Source organism: Engraulis encrasicolus, chromosome 1 (genome assembly GCF_034702125.1).
Source record: "Engraulis encrasicolus isolate BLACKSEA-1 chromosome 1, IST_EnEncr_1.0, whole genome shotgun sequence".
Taxonomy (NCBI): Eukaryota; Metazoa; Chordata; class Actinopteri; order Clupeiformes; family Engraulidae; genus Engraulis; species Engraulis encrasicolus.
This window is the reverse complement of record NC_085857.1, coordinates 36,140,959-36,164,982: the sequence shown is the minus strand read 5'-3', so window position 1 is coordinate 36,164,982 and position 24,024 is coordinate 36,140,959. Positions and strand designations below refer to the sequence as shown.

At 41.8% G+C, this 24,024-nt stretch overlaps 1 protein-coding gene across 1 annotated transcript; it reads right to left on the bottom strand.

The window, feature by feature from the left end:
• Positions 1-7,927: 7,927 nt before the first annotated feature.
• LOC134465329 (ATP-sensitive inward rectifier potassium channel 12-like) lies at positions 7,928-13,838 on the bottom strand. The gene is made up of 6 exons (XM_063218982.1): positions 13,796-13,838; positions 12,758-12,882; positions 12,429-12,658; positions 11,654-11,842; positions 10,702-10,893; positions 7,928-8,715 (listed from the first exon to the last, which is right to left on the bottom strand). Exons 1-6 carry the CDS (start codon positions 13,816-13,818, stop codon positions 7,963-7,965), a joined length of 1,512 nt encoding a protein of 503 aa, XP_063075052.1. The 5' UTR covers positions 13,819-13,838; the 3' UTR covers positions 7,928-7,962.
• Positions 13,839-24,024: the final 10,186 nt, after the last annotated feature.

Sequence of the window (24,024 nt, the reverse complement as noted above, 5' to 3'; positions counted from 1 at the left end):
AGTGGCCATCATGGATCATGGATATATCCAACTATCTATTGTGGCCATATTATATTGTGTATAATTGTAGCCAGGGAAGTCGACAAGGGGGGACAAAGGGGTCAGTTGTCCCCAGCCCAGGGGAAAGTAAGGCCCAGAATTGGGTTGTCATTACATTGCATGTATGGGGTGGGGGGCCCTTTCAGATGACCTTGTCCTGGGCCCAGCCAAAGCTGTCAGCGGCCCTGATTGTAGCCAAGGCAATAGGCTACACATGATTTGCCTTCTCTCTCTCTCTCTCTCTCTCTCTCTCTCTCTGTCTGTCCATATGTCAGTGAGTAAACAACATACACAATACATTTGTGATTTGTACATTTGTCATACACAATATGCAGTGTTCATTCAAGTCTTAGAGAGAGTTGGACGACTATAAGTGATAACATCAGCTCTTAAAATGTTGACATAATACTGAAACATGTCCTGTGTAGGCCTCCATCTCAGTCTCTGTCTCCATGGTGACAGTGCATAAATGACATGGGAGCAGCAGTCACACTATAGATTTGTGACACGTGGCCCTATCTGATGGAGATGTCAGCATACTCCTTTCTTTAACACCTAATTAAATCAATATCAATGCGAGATCGGTGTTAACTCTGATTTTAATGCGAATTAAAGCATATTGCGGCCGGGTGATGCTGGATGTCAGTCTGTAAAATGTCAGTCTTGTAGGCCTATGTCTATGTCCTGGCATGGTGTAGAGAGAAAACGTAATTTCATTTTCCTTGTATGACTTGTGCATATGAAGAAAGTGACAATAAAAGCTGACTTGACTTTACTTGATAGAAAGAGGATTCCAAACATTGTTTAGTCATTACTTCAAGTAGCGTTATGACGCCAACCAGCAATACAATCTGTTGGCACCAACACAAGCAGGTTGCTATGGGAGACAGTGTCCATAGACTATGGGAGATAATCTAGGCAATGACACAGTGTTGACAGTCAAAGATGAATTGGTCATGTTTAATTGTTTGGGATGGGAACCCAGGGCAGGGCCATAGTATAGCAGCATTCAGTAAATGGATGATTACCGGTAATGTTCAGACAGCTGAAGAGGGAAATGTTATGTTAAAGGTGAATAATTATAGCAAGCCTAATAATAATAATAATAATAATAATAATAATAATAATGTGAGTAGGCCTATACACTAACCCAGGGGTCAGGAACCTTTTTGGTGGAGAGAGCCATAAACACCAAATTTTAAAAATACATTTTCATGAGAGCCATAACATTTAAAAAAAGACTGAATATAATTAAAAGCATGTATTTAAATTAAGCCCAACAATTTTAGAGTGTACTGTGAAGTTACTTTTCTTGATAACACTAGTAAGTATAGGGTTGCCAAATGTCATCTTCATTATGGCGAGGGTCTGGTAGTCCTCCCCCCGAACATGTTGTATTTCTTAGATGTAATTTCCTGCATTTTAACACGTCCCGTTTCCCGTTTGAACTCAATATAGAACCCATAGGCCTACTACTTTCATTTATAAATATAGGACCATTCCGTATATTTCAAGGGATGGTTGGCAACCCTAGATAAGTAAGAGCCATATACAGTTCCCAAAAGAGCCACATGTGGCTCTAGAGCCATAGGTTCCTGACCCCTGCACTAAAAAGTATGACTGAACATTTACAATATATAGCCTAAAGAAATACAAGTGTTTCAGACTAAGGCACTCCTTGCTTACACGTGACATGTTCTCAAAGCCCTCTTTAGAGCATAATATAAATACTAACACTTAACTAAACATATGTCTTGGCAATAGAATAAACTTATAAGTCCCTTGCCTCATCAAAGAACTGCTTTCCAGATTCATGTCTGACCCTTAACAGAATATTGTTGCATGTTGGGATTTGCCGACATTTGATCTATTTATTGCAGGTTATTTGTAATGAATGACATACAATGCTATTGCCCGTGCTCACTTACCAGCAATGAAATCAGTGGTTCTCAACCTTTTTTGAACAAACACCCCTTTAACCTCATCCTAAGCCTCCCAACGCCCCCTTGACCTCATGATAAAGCTGTCCACACCCCCCTTAGTATTAAAATATGAAATGGACTGATGCTCAACTCATCTGTATCCTTCTCAATCCCTGAGGCTTTTCAACGCCGCCTGGGGGGCTGTAGCGCCCCCGTTGAGAAACACTACATTAAATAATCCGATATAATCCTGAATGTTGGGGAGCTATCGAACACCCCCCCCCCCCACTAACTGCTCTAATGGATCCCGAAATGACCATCCTCCTCTCTGTTTACCGAATTAACATGCTCCAATAACCTCCAATGACCTCGCATGCAACAAGCCCCTGTGTGTGTGTGTGTGTGTGTGTGTGTGTGTGTGTGTGTGTGTGTGTGTGTGTGTGTGTGTGTGTGTGTGTGTGTGTGTGTGTGTGTGTGTGTGTATGACCCGCACTGAAATCCATTGAGTGACCAAACAAGCCTGAGTGTCTTCTATTAAATTAGAAAGTGGACACTGACACACTCAGATTTTGGCCGCCATAGTTTGTGTGGTTGCCATGTGACTGATATGAAACAACTATTCAATGTCTTTGGAGATTTGTTGATGCACACTTCATTGGCAAATTAGAAAAGAGAGTGTCATTGCTAATAGGCATACTTTTTGGTGTAAAACAAACCGCAGTGTTAATGCAACACCCAGTGTGTGAATCGTATGTATTGCCACTCCTGTTAAATTATTTTAGTTAATTAGTTTATTTATATCTCATCGGTAACACTTTGTTTTAGGGATACATCTATTAGCACTAATACATACAATGTTGCTGTATAAGTAACTTGTAAGGCATGTACAAAGCAAAATCAAACATTTGTTAGGCATGTATTCGCAAATGTCTTGTTCATGCACAATAAAGGATTTATTACCAATTTAACCTTAGTAAGGCCCTAGTAGGCCTTAGCATTTGCTTAGTGCATGCCTTACAAGTTACTTATGCAGGAATTAACATTGTATGTATGTATTAGTGCTAATAGATGTATACCTAAAATAAAGTGTTACCATCTCATCTTAATGACTGCACGTTTTTTTTACCATGTGTTTTATGGTTAGTCCTAAAGTTATATTTATCCTCAAGTCAAGTCGGCTGCCTTTGTTGTTCTAAAGTGTGTTAAAATAGACTTTGACTTGACTTGTTGTGTATTTGGTCTCTCAGAGTGCTCTTTAAGTGATGAATTAACACTGCATGTTTTACTGTGTGTATACACAGTAACTGCATAAATCATTAAGCTATCAGTTTAGTATGAATTATGCTGGATGTCAGAATTCTCTGCATTTTTCTTCACAATACCTTACTGTTACTAGTGTACCAAGCAGGTTATTTTTATAGGCCTACAAACACATATTTTTTGCAAATCCAGAATCTTTATAAATTAACCTACAGGACAATACAAGGTATCACATTACATAAGCTGATTACAGTAAACAAGTTAACATATGGAGTAAAATGCATTAAACTAAAACGATGAGTAATGCAGGTGTCTTGCTGGTAACACCAGGCATGGAAAAGGCTGTAGCTTCACTCAGTTGCCAGTAGAGGTCAGGGTTGACAACACATCAGCTTTTGGAGCCAGTGCAGAGAGCTTAGGAAATAAAAGGCCATTTTTCAAATATAATATGGAAATTCATACACACAATCACAGACCAATTTTCATTTGATGCTTTTTAAAGGTTTCTTTCTTTCTCTCTATGATTATGTGATTTCTTATTACAAGTGTGTGCTTTTAAGGCATGTTAGTGTCAATCTGCAGCAGTGCGGCAGAAAATATCAATCAACATAGATCGATTCTCTGCCTTTTGGCGAAGATCAAGTGTAAAATATCAGCAGGGGTACTTTTTATCCTCATGTCATGATAATCCCAGGTAGCAGGGGTCGAAATTCAAGACATTTCTCTGAGCCAACTCGTAGGCCTAGAGCTGCAGTTACAAAATTTATTTTTTCTGATATCATATCAATGCAGTCTCAGAGGAATTTTCACTTGATGTTTGTGAAAAAGTTTCTTTTTCCTTCATTTAAAAAAAATGTGATAACTTTGAAAATCCCTTTCACAATTGCATCTTTTGGGCATGGTGGCGACGATGAGTACAAGTAGTGTTTTGTAATACAGCTCACAAATATGCCACCAGGAAAGCGGGCAAGGGTCACATTGCACAACCAAATCCAAAAACTAATTCACGAACTGAAACGAAGCAATTAAGACATGGAACGAATTGACATGGGGTGTCCGTCAATACAAACGCCAAAAAGCCTTGAAAAGGACATATAAAAAGCATATTTTAAATGGTTAATATAGGTGTCATCTTAATTTGTAGGGTCTGTAATTGTATAATGTTTTAAATGTGCAAAGGAGGACTTCAGCAATGTGACAGCACTGCATTTATTAACGGTTTGCTATGTCTTGTTCCTGACCTTTTTGAGATAATTTTGTATGTATTTTCTAATTCATTAGAACCTTTGAAAAACCTTTTATTTTGCAATGCATGTCTATTGATGAGGTTTTTAATCCGAAATTTTGTGAAATACAAACTGAATTTTGAGTTAGGACCCCAGGAAGACTAGCGAATTGCTATGGCACAATCTAATGGTGATCCTTTAATTAAATCAATAAATAAAACAATGAGTGTGCCACCAAAGAAAAGGAAAATAAACAAGGGTCATAAGGGCATGCCAGTGTCACATCAAACGGATGTTATTTGACATCTTGACATCATGATGCTGTCATTTCCTGCTGCCAAAGCACTACTATATCAATGTTCAGTTTTTGAAAAAGTTTGTATTTTTTGTTTGTTTGCTTCCTTTGAAAATGGCATTACTTTCAAAACTGCAGGTTTTATACACGGACGACAAGCTACGACAAGCACACTGTCACAGAAAACATCAACACGGGTCATAAGGGCACGATAGTCTAGTCTCACAGAGGAAATAGACGTGTTGTGTGACGTCTTTTCCTCACGATAATCCCAGGTAGCAGGATGCTGTAATCCCGAAGCCTGATGAACGAAGCGGCAGTGACATCAGTTATTACATGTGATGTATGTGACCTACCTTGAGGACATAAGACAAAGCTATATAGCCTTCTCCAGCAGTAGCATGCATGTGCAAAATACCAGATTAAATAAATTCACTCTGATCCACTCTTTCCTCCTGGAATTACGGATAACACCATTCTTTCAGACTTCCTAGATTAAGGAGGCATACTGTCTGTGACCCTCCTCCCTACACACACACACACACACACACACGCACGCACACACAAGTACACGCACCACGCACGCATGCACACACACACACACCCTCCAAGTTAACCATTTCACCTTACAACCAATATGTCTTTCTTTCTCTGTCTCCCTCTCTTGATCACACACACACACACACACACACACACACACACACACACACACACACACACACACACACACACACACACACACACACACACACACACACACACACACACACACACACACACACACACACACACACACACACACACACACTACCTCTATGAGGGCACTTTATGTATGTATGTATGCATGTATGCATGTATGTATGTATGTATGTATGTATGTATGTATGTATGTATGTATGTATGTATGTATGTATGTATGTATGTATGTATGTATGTATGTATGTATGTATGTATGTGTTTATTGTTGTTTTTGTTTTTTGGCGTCATGTGTATTAGTGTTGTGTGTATGTGGCAGCTATGTACCTGTATGTCCTAGACAAATTTCCTTCGGGGCCATTATAAGAAGAAGACAATCCGCACACTTCAGGTCTATTTTTGTGCAAAGAAGCTTTACTTGACTTGCAAGCTTTCGGTCCTTAGACCTTCATCAGGCAGAGTCTTCGGGGCCATTAAAAAGAATCTTGAATCTTGAATCTTGAATCACACACACCAAAGACAACTGGTCAACTGCATGCAAACAGAAAATTGATTTAGAATTGACCAAAATGGCTGACATTTTTTGTCTCAAGCACCAATAACTCACAAGACTTCATCATTTCTGTATAAACTGTATTCTTGTGCAACTTTTCATTTTGGTTCATTCAGAAACATTCAGAAACAGCTCTATGTATGCCTATTATGTTTGAGATGCATTACTTTGTACAACGTTCATATTGTGGCCCAACACTTCTATTAGAATCCATGTTTGACATTACAATATTTGTGTGAAAATGTGAGGGAAATATTCATACCAAAAGCTGTTTGATGGAAATCCCATCACTTTCCCCGTCACTCGTTTGAATGAAATACAAAATTATATTGAACTGACACTAAGATGAACTGATTTGATAGGATTAACATTGAGCTGGAGAAGGTTTATGCGTCTGTGCGTGAATACATGCACGGCAGCTGAACAGAAACACCTTCAAAGGTTGAATCAATCATGCAGCTACCACCTGACCCCAGCGAAAGATGCAATAGCTTCACAATTTGAAAACTTGTCAACCATATTGCCTTTGCTTTGAATTCATTTCATTGCCATTTCTTGTATCAATAGAGCATACATTAACTCCATAATGCACGGCGTACCATCTGAGGCACGCTGTAGTAGTCATTGGAAGGTTAATTACCATAATGCTACTATACTATGACATAACACAGGGCCTTTAGTAATGCAGTACGAGTCAGTCATTGCCATTCTGGTAACAACACATTTATAACGCTTTCTTTTAACAGGTTAAAGTATAAATGGGTTTTAAATTAGAGCTATTTCTATCAACCTGATTGTTTTGGAATCATGGAAAGTCATTGACAGAATGAAATGCCCTGACATGGGGAAAAAAAAGCCCTATATCCACGGATAAAAATGGAGTAGTGAATGCCATTACAATCAGGGGCGTACTGTAGCAGCACATTTTTGGGCCCTATTTACAATCAGTTCCAATGGACCTCCCCAGCCACATATCCTCATAAATTGGACTGTGTGTGGGACCCTGACGTATATACATGGAGGGTCCTGGTGACTCAGTCACACTTTTGCTCCCTGAACGACACCCCTGCTTATATTACAATGTGGAATTTCGTCTGTGAATGACGGGGACTGGCGAGATGGCTTTCTGCAGCCTCTTAGTCTCCTCCTGATTATCCATGTCCAGCACACACAGCAATTTGAACACTTGTCAACATATTGCATTGCTTTTTGAATTCATTTCATTGCCATTTACTGTATCAATCAATAGAGCATACATTAAAGTATAAATGGGTTTTAAATAAGAGTTATTTCAATCAACCTGATTGTTTGGAATCATGGCAAGTCATTGACAGAATGAAATGCCCTGACATGGAAAAGTAGTGAATGCCATTACAATCAGGGGCATCACATTTTTGGGCCCTATTTACAATCAGTTCCAATGGACCTCCGTAGCCACCTATCTTCATATTGGACTGTGTGTGGTCCCCTTACGTATATACATGGGGGGCCCTTGTGACTCAGTCACACTTTTGCTCCCTGAACCACACCCCTGAATAATTATTACAATGCCGAATTTTGTCTGTGAATGATGGGGACGGGCGGGATGGCTTTCTGCAGCCTCTTAGTCTTAAATGAGTTTTAAATGAGTTATTTCTATCAATCTGATTTTGCATTAGCCACACATATCTTCATAAATTGGACAGTGAATTGGGCCCTTATACAGGTATACATGGGGGGCCCTGGTGACTCAGTCACACTTTCGCTCCCTGAACGACACATGCCTGATTAATTATTACAATGCAGAATTTCGTCTGTGAATGACGGGGACAGGCGGGATGGCTTTCTGCAGCCTCTTAGTCTTAAATGAGTTTTAAATGAGAGTCATTTCTATCAACCTGATTGTTTGGAATCATGGAAAGTCATTGACAGAATGAAATAGAATGGAAAAAAGCCCTTAATCCACGGATAAAAACGGAGTGGTGAATGCTATTACAATGCAGAATTTCGTCTGTGAATGACGGGAACGGGCGGGATGGCTTTCTGCAGCCTCTTCGTCTCCTCCTGATTATCCATGTCCAGCACGCACAGCACAGCTCCTCCATTTTGCTTCACGGAGGAGCTCCCAGAAAGCAGAAAGCTTTGGGTCTCCTCCTCCTTGATATCGTCCAACACCACCTCTCGCTGCTCCTCCTCCGGCACAACTAGCGCCACCTCGTTTTCGTAACAGAACGCACTCGGACAGAGCGCCCCCGTAGTAGTAACACGAGCAGGAGAAGAAGGGCTGCCGCCACACGGCAACAACGACGGCACGTTGTGTGAACTCAAAAGAGACGGCGGCGGTGGCGGCGGCGGCCCTCCTTTGCCCCTCTGCTGCGCGTGATGACGATGAGCCAGCGAACACAGCTCCTCGGCGCTGTGACCCGTCATCTCGGACACCTTGTAGGTCTCATTGAAGCGGGCGTAGTCCACCAGGTAGCGTCCGTTGCGCTCGTAGAGCATGGGGGCGAAGCGGTGGCCCCACAGGATCTCCTGCGGCAGGTAGGAGGTGCGCGCCTGCGCCGTCATGGCCGTGGCCTCCACCATCCCTTCCAGGATCACCACCACCTCAAAGTCGCCGCGGGCCACCTCATCCCGGGTCATGGCGTACAGCGGGCTGCGCTCGGAGATCTCGTGCACCACCACCTGCGGGGCCACCAGGAAGAGGCGGTCCAGGCCCTCGTCGTAGCCCACGTCCAGGTCCACCTGTGGGGGGACGGAGAGGGGAGAAGAAGAACAGGGTTGGGAGTTATAACAATAGGTAGACTCAGTGACTCAATGAGTTGACTCATACACTTTCAGAAATAAAGGTACAGAACTCGTCGCTGTGGCAGTACCCTCAAGGGGAGTACCATTGCATCATTTGGGTGGTACCTCAAAAAAGAGGTGACAGATGCACATTGGTCGACATTGCAAGAACTAAACGCACCTCTTTTTTGGGGTACCAATCAAGCGACGCAATGGTACTCCCCTTGAGGGTACTGCCACCTGTGGGGGATGGAGATGGAGAAGGAGAAGGTGATGGATGGTGGAATTGATACATCAGGGGTAGGGAAAATGTTTCATTCAACGGCCTCTTCAAATTTGATAAAGTCCTCCAAGGGCCGTATTATGAACACAAACCAGGACTTCCCCCTGCACTTTAGGCCTTTATTGAAGGTGACCACCTTTAAAACAGAACGGGGGTGGATGTTGGGAGTTGGTAGATAACAATTGGTTGAGTCAGTTGCTTCACTATGCATTTCCAATGAAGAAGTCTGGGTTCAGTCAAGTATCAAACGCTACCAAATAAATGATACTGTACAGAACCACATCCTTAGGAAAACCTATGCCACCTGGAATAGGTGGTCAAAGCCCTTGTCATATCATCCAGGTCCACTTACAGGGGTTGGATATGGAGAAAAACAGAGTGGGTGTTGGAGCTGGTTGTTGGCATACTTTTTTACCCAGTAAAGAAGCGTGTGAATGCTACCTTCAGCAATATTGAGCTAAAGCTTTCTAATCAATTTTATGGCAAAGAACGGTCCTATGTTACAATTGAAATTTACTAATCTTCTCATTCAAACCCAGGTCTACCAGCAGGATTGGATTGGGGTGGAAGAATGGGGCTGATGGTTCCAGTCAGTTGATATGCAGTCAGTTGGTTGATGGTTGGGCAGTCATAATATGGGATGCATGAGGCACCCATTATATTACATTACACTTAGCTGACACTTTTATCCAAAGTGACTTAAATTTTACAGCCTGGCTATTGGATACAGTCCCTGGAACAGTGTGGGGTTAGGGTTGTTCACGGGCACCTCAGCCATGGATGGAGGTGTCGGTAGTGGTAAGGGTGGGCTTTGAACCAACAACCCCCAGATTGAAAGACCAACTTCCTACCCACCAGGCCACAGCTGCCACCCAGGCCTAATGGGCCCAATGGTCTTTGAGTCCCACCTATGGTACCATTAGGAAGGATGTGCTACCCTCACCTTCATCCATGTCCAAAAGGGGCTCTAGTCTAGAGGAGGCTAACTAACTTAAAGGGACACTGTGTGAGATTTTCAGTTGTTTATATCCAGAATTCATGCTGCCCATTCATTAATGTTTCCCTTTTCATGAATATTTACCACCACCATCAAATTCTAAGTATTCATTATGACTTAAGAAAAATTGCACTTTTCATACATGAAAAGGGGGATCTTCCCCATGGTCCGCCATTTTGAATGTCCATAAATAGCCATTATTAGCTGCAAAAATGACTCTACTTGGACCATACTAGGAAATATTTGTTTATTACTTAATACACTTTCATGTAAAGATCAAATTTGGCAATAGACAGCCCAGTTTCAATGAGCAGCATAGTTGCCGTACCTTTTTTGACCATTTCCTGCACAGTGTCCCTTTAACGTTGCTCCAGGGAGGGTAACCAATATCCTGTTTATTAATACCTAGGTACATACGTGGATGAACTATTTAACTTTTGGAGGCCAATGATTTTAAGATGGTCGACTTTCAATATGAAAGTATTTTTTATTTTATTTTATGTGTTGAATTTTAAGTGTTTCATTTGGGCCAGCACCCTTACAATTAATCAAGAAACCCTGAGTGATGTTGGCTACCTGCTATAATCGACATTCAATATGCCACCCACGGTGACATCAGAATTGACATTTTTGGCGCCAAGTTCCACCCATTTTCATGACTTACCTGCTCCAGTGGCAGGTACTCTCCCTCTGCGGTGGTGTAGGGTCGGAGCAGCTGGGCGCGCACATGAGCCTCCACGATGTGACTCTTGCGCATGTTGCCCAGGCGCCACATGAGGCACAGTTTGCCGTCGCGCAGCGCCACCACCGCGTGCTGTGAGAAGAGCAGCGTCTGTGCCCGCTTCTTTGGCCGCACCTGTAAACGAGAACAGACAGAGGTGTCCAAAGTTGAAGTAGAATTAAATTCATGACGCAAGTGCAATACTAGTACATGATATAACATAGATGTTGTTACCCCCGTTATTCCATCGTACCTAATGAGGCAGATACACTGTAAAAGTGACACAATTAATTAAAGGGTAACACTTAATTTGAAAGCTTTAATTACAGTGTACTTACTCGTTAGGTACAGTGGAATAACTGGTGTAATAACATGTAAGTACAATTGTAGTACATAGTAAAATAAAAAAAACCCACAGTCCAGTTACTCAGTGTGTGTTGGAAGGAAACAGGGCAGGGATTTTTTAAATTCTATATTTTAGTTCACTAGTTTAGGCAGCAAGATGACCCACTGAGGGGTAAAAGTAGAAGTGGGCACGTCTAGGACGTCATGCAGATAATGCCATTGAGCCCTTTGCATGTGTCGTGGGCCTTCAACAAAACACCAATGAAGGAGGGTGCCCACCTGAATACCCCAGTGAAGCGTTTAGCCCTCTCGCCCTAACCGCTCACCAATGCTGGGGTGTATTTCTCGAAACCATAGTTGCTAACTATTAGCTACTTTGTTGTTTGCAATGCAATTTCCCATTGGTAACTACCGAAGTTGCTAACTGGCTAACAACTACACTTTCGAGAAACGCACCCCTGATTAGTTAAGGGATTGTGCTATCTAGTTATATAAGCTCAACTACTTCTACTTTTGACACATTTGGGGACAACTAAGACGTGTTACTCACCATTTTGGCCATGATGGTGCCCACCATGAGCGTGTCCAGCACACATCCCAAGATGCACTGGGCAACCACCACTGCCACGGCCGCCGGGCACTCCTCCGTCACGCAGCGGTAGCCGTACCCGATGGTCGTCTGCGTCTCCATGGAGAAGAGGAAGGCGCCCACGAAGCTGTGCACGTGCAGGATGCATGGCTGCCATTGCTTCAAGAGAATAGATAGAGCCGAATGTATTTTATCATCACGCTTCACATACTGTATAAAAAAAAAAACTGACACCACAGTGATCCAATTAGAATTTCATTTGGGGCCACATTTTGAAACCCAGAACTTAATTTTGGCCGCACATCACTAACACGTGGTAATACCCCTTTTCAAATCAGTACAAACACTTTTTAAACATGTTCTTCTAACAACATTGAATGCTCAATGTACAACACAAGCAAGAGATTCAAAAGAAAATCATGTGTTGTAGGCCTACAGCAAAACTGCAATGAATATTGCTACACAAGGGGCCGAATGTGGGCTACATCTGCGCAGCATGTGGCCTACATCTGGGCCGCATGTGGGCTACATCTGGGCCCCATGTCGCCCTCGGTTCGCCAACTGAATAGACCTGATTTACACTACAGTATTATCGTATATTCACAATGAGATTGAAAGTAACTCACTACAGTGCTGAAATGTAAAGGATAATACAGCACAGTGGGATGTTAATAGAAGAATAGAATGAAAAATTACTAGTGCAAAGGACGGGGAAAAACAACAGAAAAACACCCACTTTCTCCCGTGAGGGGTTGGTGTCTCCATGGGCCAGGGCCAGGCACCAGAAGACCAGGCCGAAGAGCAGCCACGACAGGAGGGAGGAGGCGGTGAAGATGAGCAGGAGGCACCTCCAGCGCACGTCCACGCAGGTGGTGAAGAGGTCGGCCAGGTAGCGCTGGGGCTTGTCCTCCATGTTGGTGAAGACCACGTTGCACTGGCCGTTCTTCTTGACGAAGCGGTTCCTGGGGCCGCTACCACCGCCACCACCACCACCACCACCACCACCCGAGTGGCCCGTAGTAGCAGTAGCGTTGGCGGCGACACCGTTGGCTTTGGGTCTGAGTCTGTCGTGGTGGTGGTGGCGGCTTGGCGACAGGCTGTTGTTGCCTGGGGGACTGCCAGGACTCGCCATGCCGTTGTGTAGCCGGGACATCCTGACGATGTCATCGTCTGATGCCACGATGCTGTAGCTGGAAGCAGCGGAAGCGTTTTACATCATTGTTTAGGGTGGATGCAGGATACGTTTATGAGAACATAATCTGAAACATTTATATACTGTAGCCAAGGGTGCCGCTAGGGGGGGAAAGATGTTACAAATTCTAAGGGCCCAAGCACTGACAAGGGCCCTTAAGAGGGCCCAAAAGCACTAACAGGGGCCCTTAAGGGGCCCAAAGTTCGAATCTTTCATAGGGCCCAAAATTTCTGGTGGCGCCACTGACTGTAGCTTATTTCAACATTATCATACATTTCTTGTTTTAAGCAGCACAGTGAAAGAAAGTCTCCCAAGCGTGACTCCAGGCAGAGCACCTTTAACCTTGAAACACTGCCACTCCTGGGAAAACCACTCAAGTTGTGAAGGGCGGGCTCTATATAAGTGTAGCCTACACTCATTCATGCTCACAGTAGAACTCCAGTTGCCCACAACTAAATTATTTGGATAAAATGGTGTGGATCAATCAATCAATCAATCAATCAATCAATCAATCAATCAATCAATCAATCAATCAATCAATCAATCAATCAATCAATCAATCAATCAATTAAAAATGTATTTATATAGCACAATATCACAGCTACACAGTTGACTCAAAGTACACATACACATCCTCACATTCACACACTGTGGAGGCTGCCAAGGTACCAATTGTCTGGGGTTAACGTGAGAAAGTGCTCACACACACACACACACACCCACACACAAACACACACACACACGCACGCACGCACGCACGCACACACACACACACACACACACGCACGCACACACACACACACACACACACACGCACACACACACACACCAATGCAAAGACAATCTTCAAAGACAATCCTGGGAAAAGAAGAGAGTGCCTTCGTAGGTCAATGTGTGTGCCTCTTGCTCACCTGTTCTTTCGCACCGCTCCCATTGCACTCTAATCAGTTGACCGATTCCACCATGGAAGTTGCACGAATATGGAGGCCAGACAAACAGAATACTTCCAGGGACTTACTTCAGTGCATGACTCCTGCTGAAGAAAAAAAAAAGAAAGTCGTGAATCATTGGAAAGCATACCATTTATCGATAAGCTCATCTCAAAGCATCTCTCGAGATTCAGAAGCTACATTGGTTCAGTTAGTGATTTCTGTGTTGATATGCTGTATAGTTTCTTAATCCAGGTTGCACATCTCAGACCAAAATACACAGAAAGTCCTCTGCGATTGGCTGCTTTGCTCACAGCGTCACGTGACCTGACCGACCTGTGGGTGACGGCAGCAGCAGCTCTGGCCAGAATGCTTGAATCCAGCAGTGACAGATGTGGTGATCAGCAAAACAAGATCACGGAGGGACGGTATCAAAGCAAATCCCCCAGCTTGAGGTCCCAAGTCATTAACTTTTTGGGAGACGTCACGGACAGACAAGGCAGCCCTTAGGGACAACATCTGTGTGTGTGTCCATCCCAAACAGTCTGTACTGTAACTGAGAATATTGTACCACCAGTGGTGGATTGGCTATCTGGCTGGCATAGCGGGCGTTTCCTGGTGGGCCCCGCACCCTCGTGGGCCCCTATATTCAGAAATGTTAAAAAAATAATGTATATATTCTGTATATATTTCACATTTCTGAAAATAGGGGCCCATGAGGGTGCGGGGCCCACTGGTGAGTGAGCTTTACGGCACTAATTCTGAGGGGTCCCTTTAAGCCAAAAGTGCCTGGGCCCTCTGTACCACATCATTGGCATGGCACTTGTATCACTGAAGATGCAAAAGAACATTTGCACCGTCATCCAAAGCAAAACTAATGTAAATCTCACACTCTCTTTTGTCATAATTACGAGGTCCCATGTCAGGCAGGGGACCCTTAGAGGGAATATCTCTGTGTGTGTGTCCAACTTAGTCTGTGGCTGAAAATATTGTACCCTGTCAATGACACTTCATTGAGGACTCAAGAGATTTGCCCAAAACACCCAAAACATAGAATTAAATACCACACGCACGTCTGGTGTGAGTTCATTAAAAATGATTGTGATTAGGTTTTTGCTGCACGGGTCTGGCTCGTCAGGCTAAGACAAGGCAGCTTGAGGGGGAAAATCTAAGTGTGTCCATCCAAATTAATCTGTTTGGTCTAAACTTTCTGATTCTTGAGGATTTTATTTTATTATTACTCAACATATTTTGACCTTGAACTTTCGCCTTTGCTTGTCTTCTTTTTTAATCAACCACATTGTATTTATACATTTTTGCTTTGTTATTATTATTTTGAAATTGAGAGGTGTACCGCCAATGGCACACCTATATGGCACAGAATATAGTCTACCACCAATGGCACTTTATTTCTATGACTTTATTGAAGATCAAGAACAAGATAAACACTGATGATAAAAAATATCACGTTTATGCTTTGTGGTTCAATTTTATCACTTTGAAGCAATAAATAATGTTTAGTATTGCATTTGCTATTTGTGTGCAAGTTCTGATCCTTGCTACTTCACTGAAGATGCCTGCCTTTCCCCCCTGAAGAACACCTGCACCATATTGCGACACACCGGCAAGCCCAACTGGCAAACTACAACTCCCACTGTCATGGTGACAAAGCACTCCACAGCACACTAGTGCACACTGCCCACACCAAAAGTGCATTTATACCTCACCCGTGCAAGGGGGCAGCCCCCGTTGGCAGCCAAAAGGGAGCAGTGCGGTGGGACAGTGCCATGCTCAGTGTACCTCAGTCATGGAGGGGATGGGGAGAGCAATGGTAAATTGGGAGTTGAACCGGCAATGTTTGGGCTACAAGTCTGATGCCCTAAGCACTTACCCATAACTACCCAGCTGTTACTATACTATAATGGCTGTATGTAGCAGCACAGCAACTCATTAACCTTAAACATTGTAATCCCATCAGTGAAGAATTCATCACTGCACATGGATAAACATCAGATACCACCAGTGTAAAGGAATCCATAAGATACAAATGAAATGCTTGCTGGAAATCAACATGTGACAAAATGGATGATAATATGACGGGTGTGATTTTTTTCCCCATCTAGGTGCACTGTTTGGGATTGACCAGCGGGTATACTGAGCTGTGACTTAATCTCTGCTTTAAACAAGACTCACAGGAGATTTGCTTCCACCTGCTAGGTGCAGACACTAGAATATGGATGGTGCTTTGTTTAATCCACCTTGCACTGCCGTGTGATATTTCACTGTACAGACGTGATTTCTCAAAGGGAAGTCGCATTCACAGGTACAATCAATAGAAAAGATTAAAACTAGAAGAGGCATATTTGACCAAACATCATTAAGTATGAAATTAGTACAATAGGCTATATGAAATGTTTATTTACTATTACATATGATTACACATTAATTTACTATATATGAGAATCATAAATGAGAATAAAGAATCAATTCAAGAGTCAAAAGAGTCATTTCAAGATTTTAAGTAAAATAAACTTGGATTAACTTTTTACATGTTTCACGGTTCATCATCAGATGAGAAACATTAGCTACGTCTACATGAGACATTTAATTTGGAATTAACTCACTTTAATTCTGAATAAAGATTAATTCCGCTTTGAAAAGGTCATGTAAACACTTCACAATTCGGAATTAAATGAAAGATCAAAGTAAACTCGACAGAACTATTCTTTTTGGAATTATTCATTCGGAATTAAAAACGTCATGTAAATGTAGCCATTGTGGAGCTATCTATTTTATACAGACAGGGTAAGTAACACCTTCTAGTTCTAACCTGCAAAATGAACAAAACTTTTAGAGGATATGCTCTTTTTATAGCTTAGGCAGAACAGTTTAAAGTTGAAGGAGAGGATTGTGCACATCCCAGGGAAAGGTGCAGGACGAAGGCCTGTAGTTTTTAGAGTGAGAAGTCCGCACACTTAGAATCCTTTTTGTTGTGTTTTATTTTTTCATGGCAGGATAACGTTTCGACCTCAACAGTCTAGAATCTGAAGAAGACTGTTGAGGTTGAAACGTTGTCCTGCCATGAAAAAATAAAACACAACAAAAAGGATTCTAAGTGTGCGGACTTCTCACTCTAAAAAGAACAGTTTAAAGCACATGGAATATTTCCATTGCCTTAAGATATCAATAAGTTAAAATTTAGCCTCATGTGCTTTCAACTGAAAAAGGCAAAAGTGGTGGTAGAACAGTAAAGAAGTTAGTTAGAAAACACAAACAAACAAAAACTGCAACCAATGTCTCACCTTTTAACAAGAGTGTATTGAATCTTCTTAACATAATATTACCATTTTAGTGACATTCCTAAGAATCAAAAGACAAACCTACCTTTTATTGATATCCTCCGCACAATCTTTGTTCAAATAATTGCAATGTTGTGAATGCTGAGTAGACTGTTGGTAGACTTCCAGTTCTGTGGAGTGCAGCATCAACTGTGCTCTTCTCAGAGGGCAGGAGGAGACTTCTGTGTGCATAGCAGTTGATCCACTCAATAGGCGATCAGGAAAAGTTCAACTTACATTCCAGCAGATGTCACCAGAGAGCAAATACATTTCAGGTTTTGTTGAGAAATTTGGGGCCTTGCCCTTCCTTGCATGTTTGTTATTCGAGGTTAAAAAAAAGGCAAACAACTCAATATTCAAGTATAATAAAAATCCAATCATTTAATTCCGAAAAAGCACAAGTACAGTAAGTAATAATTTGCCAAAAAAATTGAAAACGAATAGTAGAAGCATTACTGAGCTAAGGAATTCTTACATGACTGACCTCAACCAAAAACAGTATTCCTTCAGTTCAAGATTCGGAACTGACCTAACTATCCCTCAGTGATGCTTAAATAGGAGTTCTGTGTGTGTGTGCCTATGTGTTTAATTGTCATTTTGTGTGTGTGTGTGTGTGTGTGTGTGTGTATGCGTGGGTGGGTATGTGTGACTGTCTTTGGACCAACTGTATTAGACACTATGGTAAACAAAAGATAGAGGGAGAGAGGGGGGGGGGGGTAATGAGAGGGGAGTGGGGAGAGGGGGAGAGATAGGGAGAAAAGGGTAAGAGATTGGTGACAATGATGTATGTGGCATAAGTAATGTGTGTGAGTGTGTCAACACGTGTTTGTTTGCACCTACTGTAGATGTGTACATGTGTTTATGTCCTTAACTAAGGTGCACCCCGTCTTCAGATCCAGCAATCTCCCTCTCATCCGTCCTGGTCATCCTGACATTGATTAGTATGGGCTGGTATTGGGCCTCTTCTTCCTGCTTGAGAGATAGAACAACAGAGAACACAGAGCAGATACACAGGCATACTAACATTCATTGACTAGACCTAGATGTCAGGGGTGCTGACATCTGCTGGTGCACACAAACCCTCCTTCAGGTCAGAGACAACAAGAAGTGTGACCGGTTTGTGACCATCCCTGTAATTTACCCCTAAAATCCAGGTCTGTAATGCCTTACATTATGCCTTACATTACTACATTACAGCAAAAAGTAATGCATTACAGTAATTAATTACTTTTGTAATGCATTACTGCCCAACACTGGTAATTTAGATTAGGTTTAATGATGCTGCCAGACCCCGCTCCAAAGCAAAAGAGGTGTTAAGATAAGGTTACACAAGCTCAAATGGGTTAAACAAATGCCAGAGACAGAGAATTAAACAAGACCTGAACACAAAAGCCCATGATGATTATATTTCCAATAAAATGATACCCATAAGTACGAGTATTAATTTCTAATTATAAACTAATAAACATAGTATAAGCGTATTGTCTGATGACTAACAGCTAGACTGCTTTGACATAAAAGAAAATACCATAAAAAGGATATTTCTCTCAGTTGTTAGTACTAACACAAATTCAATTGTGGCATGCAAATTAAAATTTGAAAGTTTATCTTGAGTACTTGTTAGACCATAAACACATTTTCATTTTCAATGTTGAGTCATTTTTCAACTTTCATGTTTAGTAGTGTCCCCCAAAACAATTCCTATAAGACAAAAAAAACACCAACAACTCTCACAGATTATGGATAGCTGTGATGAAGTGGGTTATGTGTGTGTGCCCTTTGGTCAAGGGGTCAGAGCATACATTTGAGTTTCTCAAAAGGGAAGTTGTTAGCCTGTTAGCAACTTCGGTAGTTGCCAATGGGAAAATGCATTGAAAGCAACGAAGTAGCTAATGTAGTAAGCAACTTTGGTTTCGAGAAATTCACGCCTGGGTTGGAAGTCAGTAGCAGGGGCGTCAGCTGATCTAATACTATACAGGAGCACAGTAGGGCACTGAGAGATAATGGGAGCGCGCAAAGTGCGAGAGCAACATTTTTTTGCAGTTATTTATTTTAAAAGGCTTGTAAATTAATTACATTATTATATTCAGTGCATGTGGTATTTTGTGCACATTCTGTAGATTACTCCGTAGCTTATGCTAACCTTGAGGTAAATTCCAAGGCAGCAAGGGTTTTTTTTTGTGAAACTCATACCGGGGCACAGCAAATCAATACCCAGGCACGTGCCCCTGTGAAATAGGTCTGGCGCCCCCCCTGGTCAGTAGTACATGGGCCAGAGCAGATGTAATGCAAAGTACATTACAGAAGGAAGGTGTAGAGGAATGTAGAAAAGATGTCCCAATGCAGTTTTTAAAAAAGATGTTTTTGGGGCTTTTTGTGACTTTATAGTGTATTGATAGGACAGTGGAGATTATCATAGGACTGAGTTGGGCTGACATAAAAAATGCGGTTCATGAGGTTAAATTAAGAAACATGAAATTGTAGAATGTAGTACAATTAACATGGGCTGCAAAACCCGTTGACCATTGCTAGACTTCGGTCGACTCCATGCACCACAGATATGACGTAGTTATAAGCTGTGGTTATGCAACAAAATATTAGTTAAAGATGCTCAGAAAAGTTGAATTTTCAAGAATTTGTACAGAACATTTTGGAGTTTCCAAAGACAGATGTCTACACTGCTATTTTTATGAGCATTGCATTTCTGCACATTCTGTGAAATATTATAAAATAGAATTACTTTTCCAAATTCTCTTGCTTTGAAATAGAATGTGCAGTGAATCTGCAGAGTCCCCAATGCATTTTGCCCATGAAAGTACAATCTACTTGAAGAAGTTTGACATTTACTCACCTTTGTAAAGGTGCTGCTATTATTTTGAACACATCTGCATAGGTGCATGATGCACTGGGTATCATTGTAAAAGTAAGCACAAATTTAAGAAAGCCACTTACAGAGGACTATCATTCCAAATAATGTCCCTCATGCATGGAGGATTAAAAAAGAAAAAAGAAAAACATTGGTAGATTTTGGCACCTCAGGTGATACCAATATGTGAACATTTGAGTCCTGGCCCATGCTCCATCAGATGCCAAACTCCCATTCATTCCAATTGGCAACCTCAGTCATTATCATGCTTCGTAGGTGGATTACGGTTTTAACATTTGATTAAAAAAAAAAACCCAGCAGAAAGCTAAGCAGTCAAACAAAAATATTTATTGACCAGGAAGAGCAATCACAAATGATGGTAGAACATTCATACAGTAACAACCGCGACTTGCATGCCGACCTGCTTGTTCATTCTTACATAAACATAAACAAAATAAAACAAAAAAGAGCACTAATGTCAAGAGGAATGTCATGAGGCTGTAGAGGAGCTTACGTACGCAACATACACCAGACAAGAAAACACTTGATACAGCGGCGACACTTTACAATAACCACACAGTGCATTATCAAGCATCAATAACACTTAGTAAGCTCATAAGCTCATTACAAACAAAGCATATACAAATGTTTGAGTAAGGGGTAATGAGTAAGGGGTTTTACTGTATGCTAACTAACACAGCAGCATCAGCTCTGGCTTCCGAAAACCAAATAAGAGATGAAACCCCAGGATGAAGACGTTTCCGGATGGAGAACTCAGATTAAAACCGTCTCACTCTGCTGTGCAGCCTTTGGTTGGTTTTCTTTATGTGTACATAACATTAACAAATAATTCCTAACTCATTCCCAAACATTTGTAAATGTTCTGTTGATGATTAGTTACTGATTTACTAAGTGTTAATAGAGAGTTGTACTGTACTGTTAGTATAAAGTGTTCCCGATACAGTCATAAAACAAACGTATCACTCCTCTCCGTGGCTACTATCATTTGCCCTTACACAGAAAAGTACCCACACAAAAGCCAAAAAAGAAACGGTCACCACATTATCATTCTTGTTCACGTTCAGGATATAATTCACTACCAATACAAATCTCTCTTGCATTAACTGCTTCTGGATGACGAAGAGTGAGTTTTTCTTTCTTTCTTTCTTTTGAAAATAACAAGGAAGGGGTATCAGGAGCACACCCGAGACTGATTTTCAGTTTGCTTTTTTATTGGAATTTCCACAATTAAAGAAAAAGATATGTTAGTGTAACAATACCATTCTTGACCTGCTCGTCTAGAAGAGAGAACCCCATAGACAGTGGCAGCGACTTTGCCATTTGGGAAAATGGCAGTCCAGCCCATTCTTGAGCGGTTGTTGTTACATGCCGTTACTTAACACGACCGTGACCTTTAACATTTTGAACGGGAGTCTCGGGGTACCGTGACTTCAGGAAGAAAGGGGAATGGAAGCAACACTGGCTCCTTCTAGCTGTGTTTGTGTTTAAATGTTAATGTTGATTAAGGCAAACGAAACCAGTAACAAGGAACAAACTTGTTGGTTTAAGGTTACTTTGAAACATTAGTGTTTTGATTTTCATGGAGACCAACCAACGTGGTCCATTTACAAGTAAGGCCTCTCTTTTACAGTATTAGGTTCATTGGTGGGCTGTGGTGGTGGGGAGCAGAGGGACAACATAGTGTTAGTGTATCGGATCAAAGTCATATTTAATCCTTATAAGCATGGTCTACATGTGGGCTTTTGTGTTTGTTCGATAGGGCTTCTTGTGCTTGGGAAAAAAAATACTTCAGGGCTACAAAGAGGGTCAGTGGACTGGAGGTCCTAGCGTTTTCTTGTTATTGTGGTCTTTTTTGTGGTAGTTTCCCCGGCCAGTAGTCCACTTGCATAAGCCACTTACGAAAACAACTGCTGCGAAAAACAGCTCATTCATTGCATTAGCCTGCAATACATTCACACCATTTTTTTGTTTTGTTATTTATTAGCACAAATGTTTCGGAGGTGCTCCAGTATATGACTAGAAGGTTCTGAGGCAAAGTCCGGATGACTGAGTAGCCCATGCGTTAAATGAACTTATATTACCTTTTTTGTTATTTACTTATTTAGATGTATTCATTCGTAATGTTTAAAAGCGCAGACACAAGGGGGAAATTAACAAATTATGTTTATGGTCAACCAATGACAGGGTCAAGTCACGTTTTTAATGTCTCGGAGTGGGAAGGAAAGAATGCTCTTTGATCTTTTGAAAGGCCCCAATCTCGTTGGCACAGATACACGCTTAAATGACTGGTCCTTCCAACTGCTACTAGTAAGCAAGCAGATAGCGGATGTGCTTTCATGACACGACTCATGTAATAATAAGAGCCTCGAATGTGAACAAAATATGTACAAGCGACTTCAATCTTTCCCCATATGTCAGTCTCCATTGTCATTATTTATTTCTTCCAGTAAGGCAAGGGCAGAGTTGCCATCTTTGATCCACTATCTATCTCTCCTTTTTTTGCTACCTTATATGCTTAGATATCCAGTGTGAAGACTGAGAAATACAAAAACCTTTTTTGTTGTTGTTGTCAGTCATGTTTTTTGTTGTTGTTCAGTCATCATTTGCACCTTAAAGAGGACGACGCAAGTTAGACGGGCAAAAGGCGCACAAGCGAACCTCCGTTGACATTCAGACTTTTTGGTGTTTTAGTGTTGCTGTGATCAAAACAAGAAGCAGCCCAACACAGCAACTTTATGCAGTGTTAATTCGACACGTTGGAGAGTCAAATGTAACGTGTATCGTGTTGAATCAACATTGTGCAGTTTACTGTGCATCGACTGGACTTGAATCGGCTGCTATACGAAGCAGGATCAGCTTACGACGACGCAAGGAGGATATATCGTTGACAACATTCACTGAGCGTTTGATATACATATTTTTTGTTAGTGTCTGTTTGCGTGTCGTGTGTTTATGTTTCACCCTGTCACCATGTGGCAGAAGCAGCTTTGTTTGACATCTGCTACTACACAGGGACATTTCTGGACGGCGTAGTTGCTAACTATGTTTGCTACTTTGTTGGTTGCAGTGCAATTTTCCATTGGCAACTACCGAAGTTGCTACCTGCTAACAACTACGCTTTCCAGAAATGCACCCAGTACGTTTTTGCAGTGTTAATACACCACAGGGAGCAGATCCAACACATCAAGTGTTGAATTTGACTCTCTGAGTGTTGACACCGCCAAAAATCTACTGTGTGCACAGTACTGCATTCAACGCCACAGTCAGGCCCTGAAAAACTCTCGTCAGCGTGTCCTCGTGCATTAATCACTTTTTAAAACTGTGTGTGCCTCTCCGCAAGGAGGGAAGAGGAGGTTCTCATGGTTGATTGTATCCGAGCTGCCAAAAGCAGCAAGCTAAAAACAGAACAGCACTTTTCTTTTCTATGTTTTTTCTCCAGGAGGCATTTCACAAGGCAGAACTTGGTGAAAGACAGAAATCATCAGGAACAAAAAAAAAAAAAACAGCAACGAGAAACGATTGGAAAGTAGGACAAGAAGATGAGTGCTAAAAAAAGGAGAGCAGGGAAGAACAGTGAGAGGAAGGGGCGCTAAAGGAGCCATAAGCTGTCTGACCGACTTGACTTGCGTTAGACCTTATGTCTTCAAGCAATTAAACTTACAGAGCTCCATTTGTCCCCACAGTAACAAAAGTGTATCAGAGTGCATGGACAACAAACTACCTAAGAGGAAGAAAGGGAAAGGAAGAAAGGATGGAGCTTCTTGGCCCCTTTGCTCAAACCTCTTTACTTACTAAAAGACGGTGGAAGACAAAAGGTTGTTAGTGTGACTGAGTAGAGTGTGGGGTGATGGGACAGTAAGTAGTGATGGCGGTGGTGGTAGTGGTGTGGTTATTATTATTAACAGCCGATGGCTCAAGACAAGTGACGTGATTGGTCGGCCCATACAGCAAAAGCTGATTTTAACATGTACATAGTAAAAAAATCA

Excerpts from the sequence above, each read along its gene's own strand:
- LOC134465329 (XM_063218982.1), bottom strand. The coding sequence starts at position 13,818 with ATGGGAGCGGTGCGAAAGAACAG. Across the intron at positions 11,843-12,428 it reads CCAACCCCTCACGGGAGAAA|CCATGCATCCTGCACGTGCA; the intron begins GTGGGTGTTTTT and ends AAGCAATGGCAG. Across the intron at positions 8,716-10,701 it reads AGTACCTGCCACTGGAGCAG|GTGGACCTGGACGTGGGCTA; the intron begins GTAAGTCATGAA and ends GTCCCCCCACAG.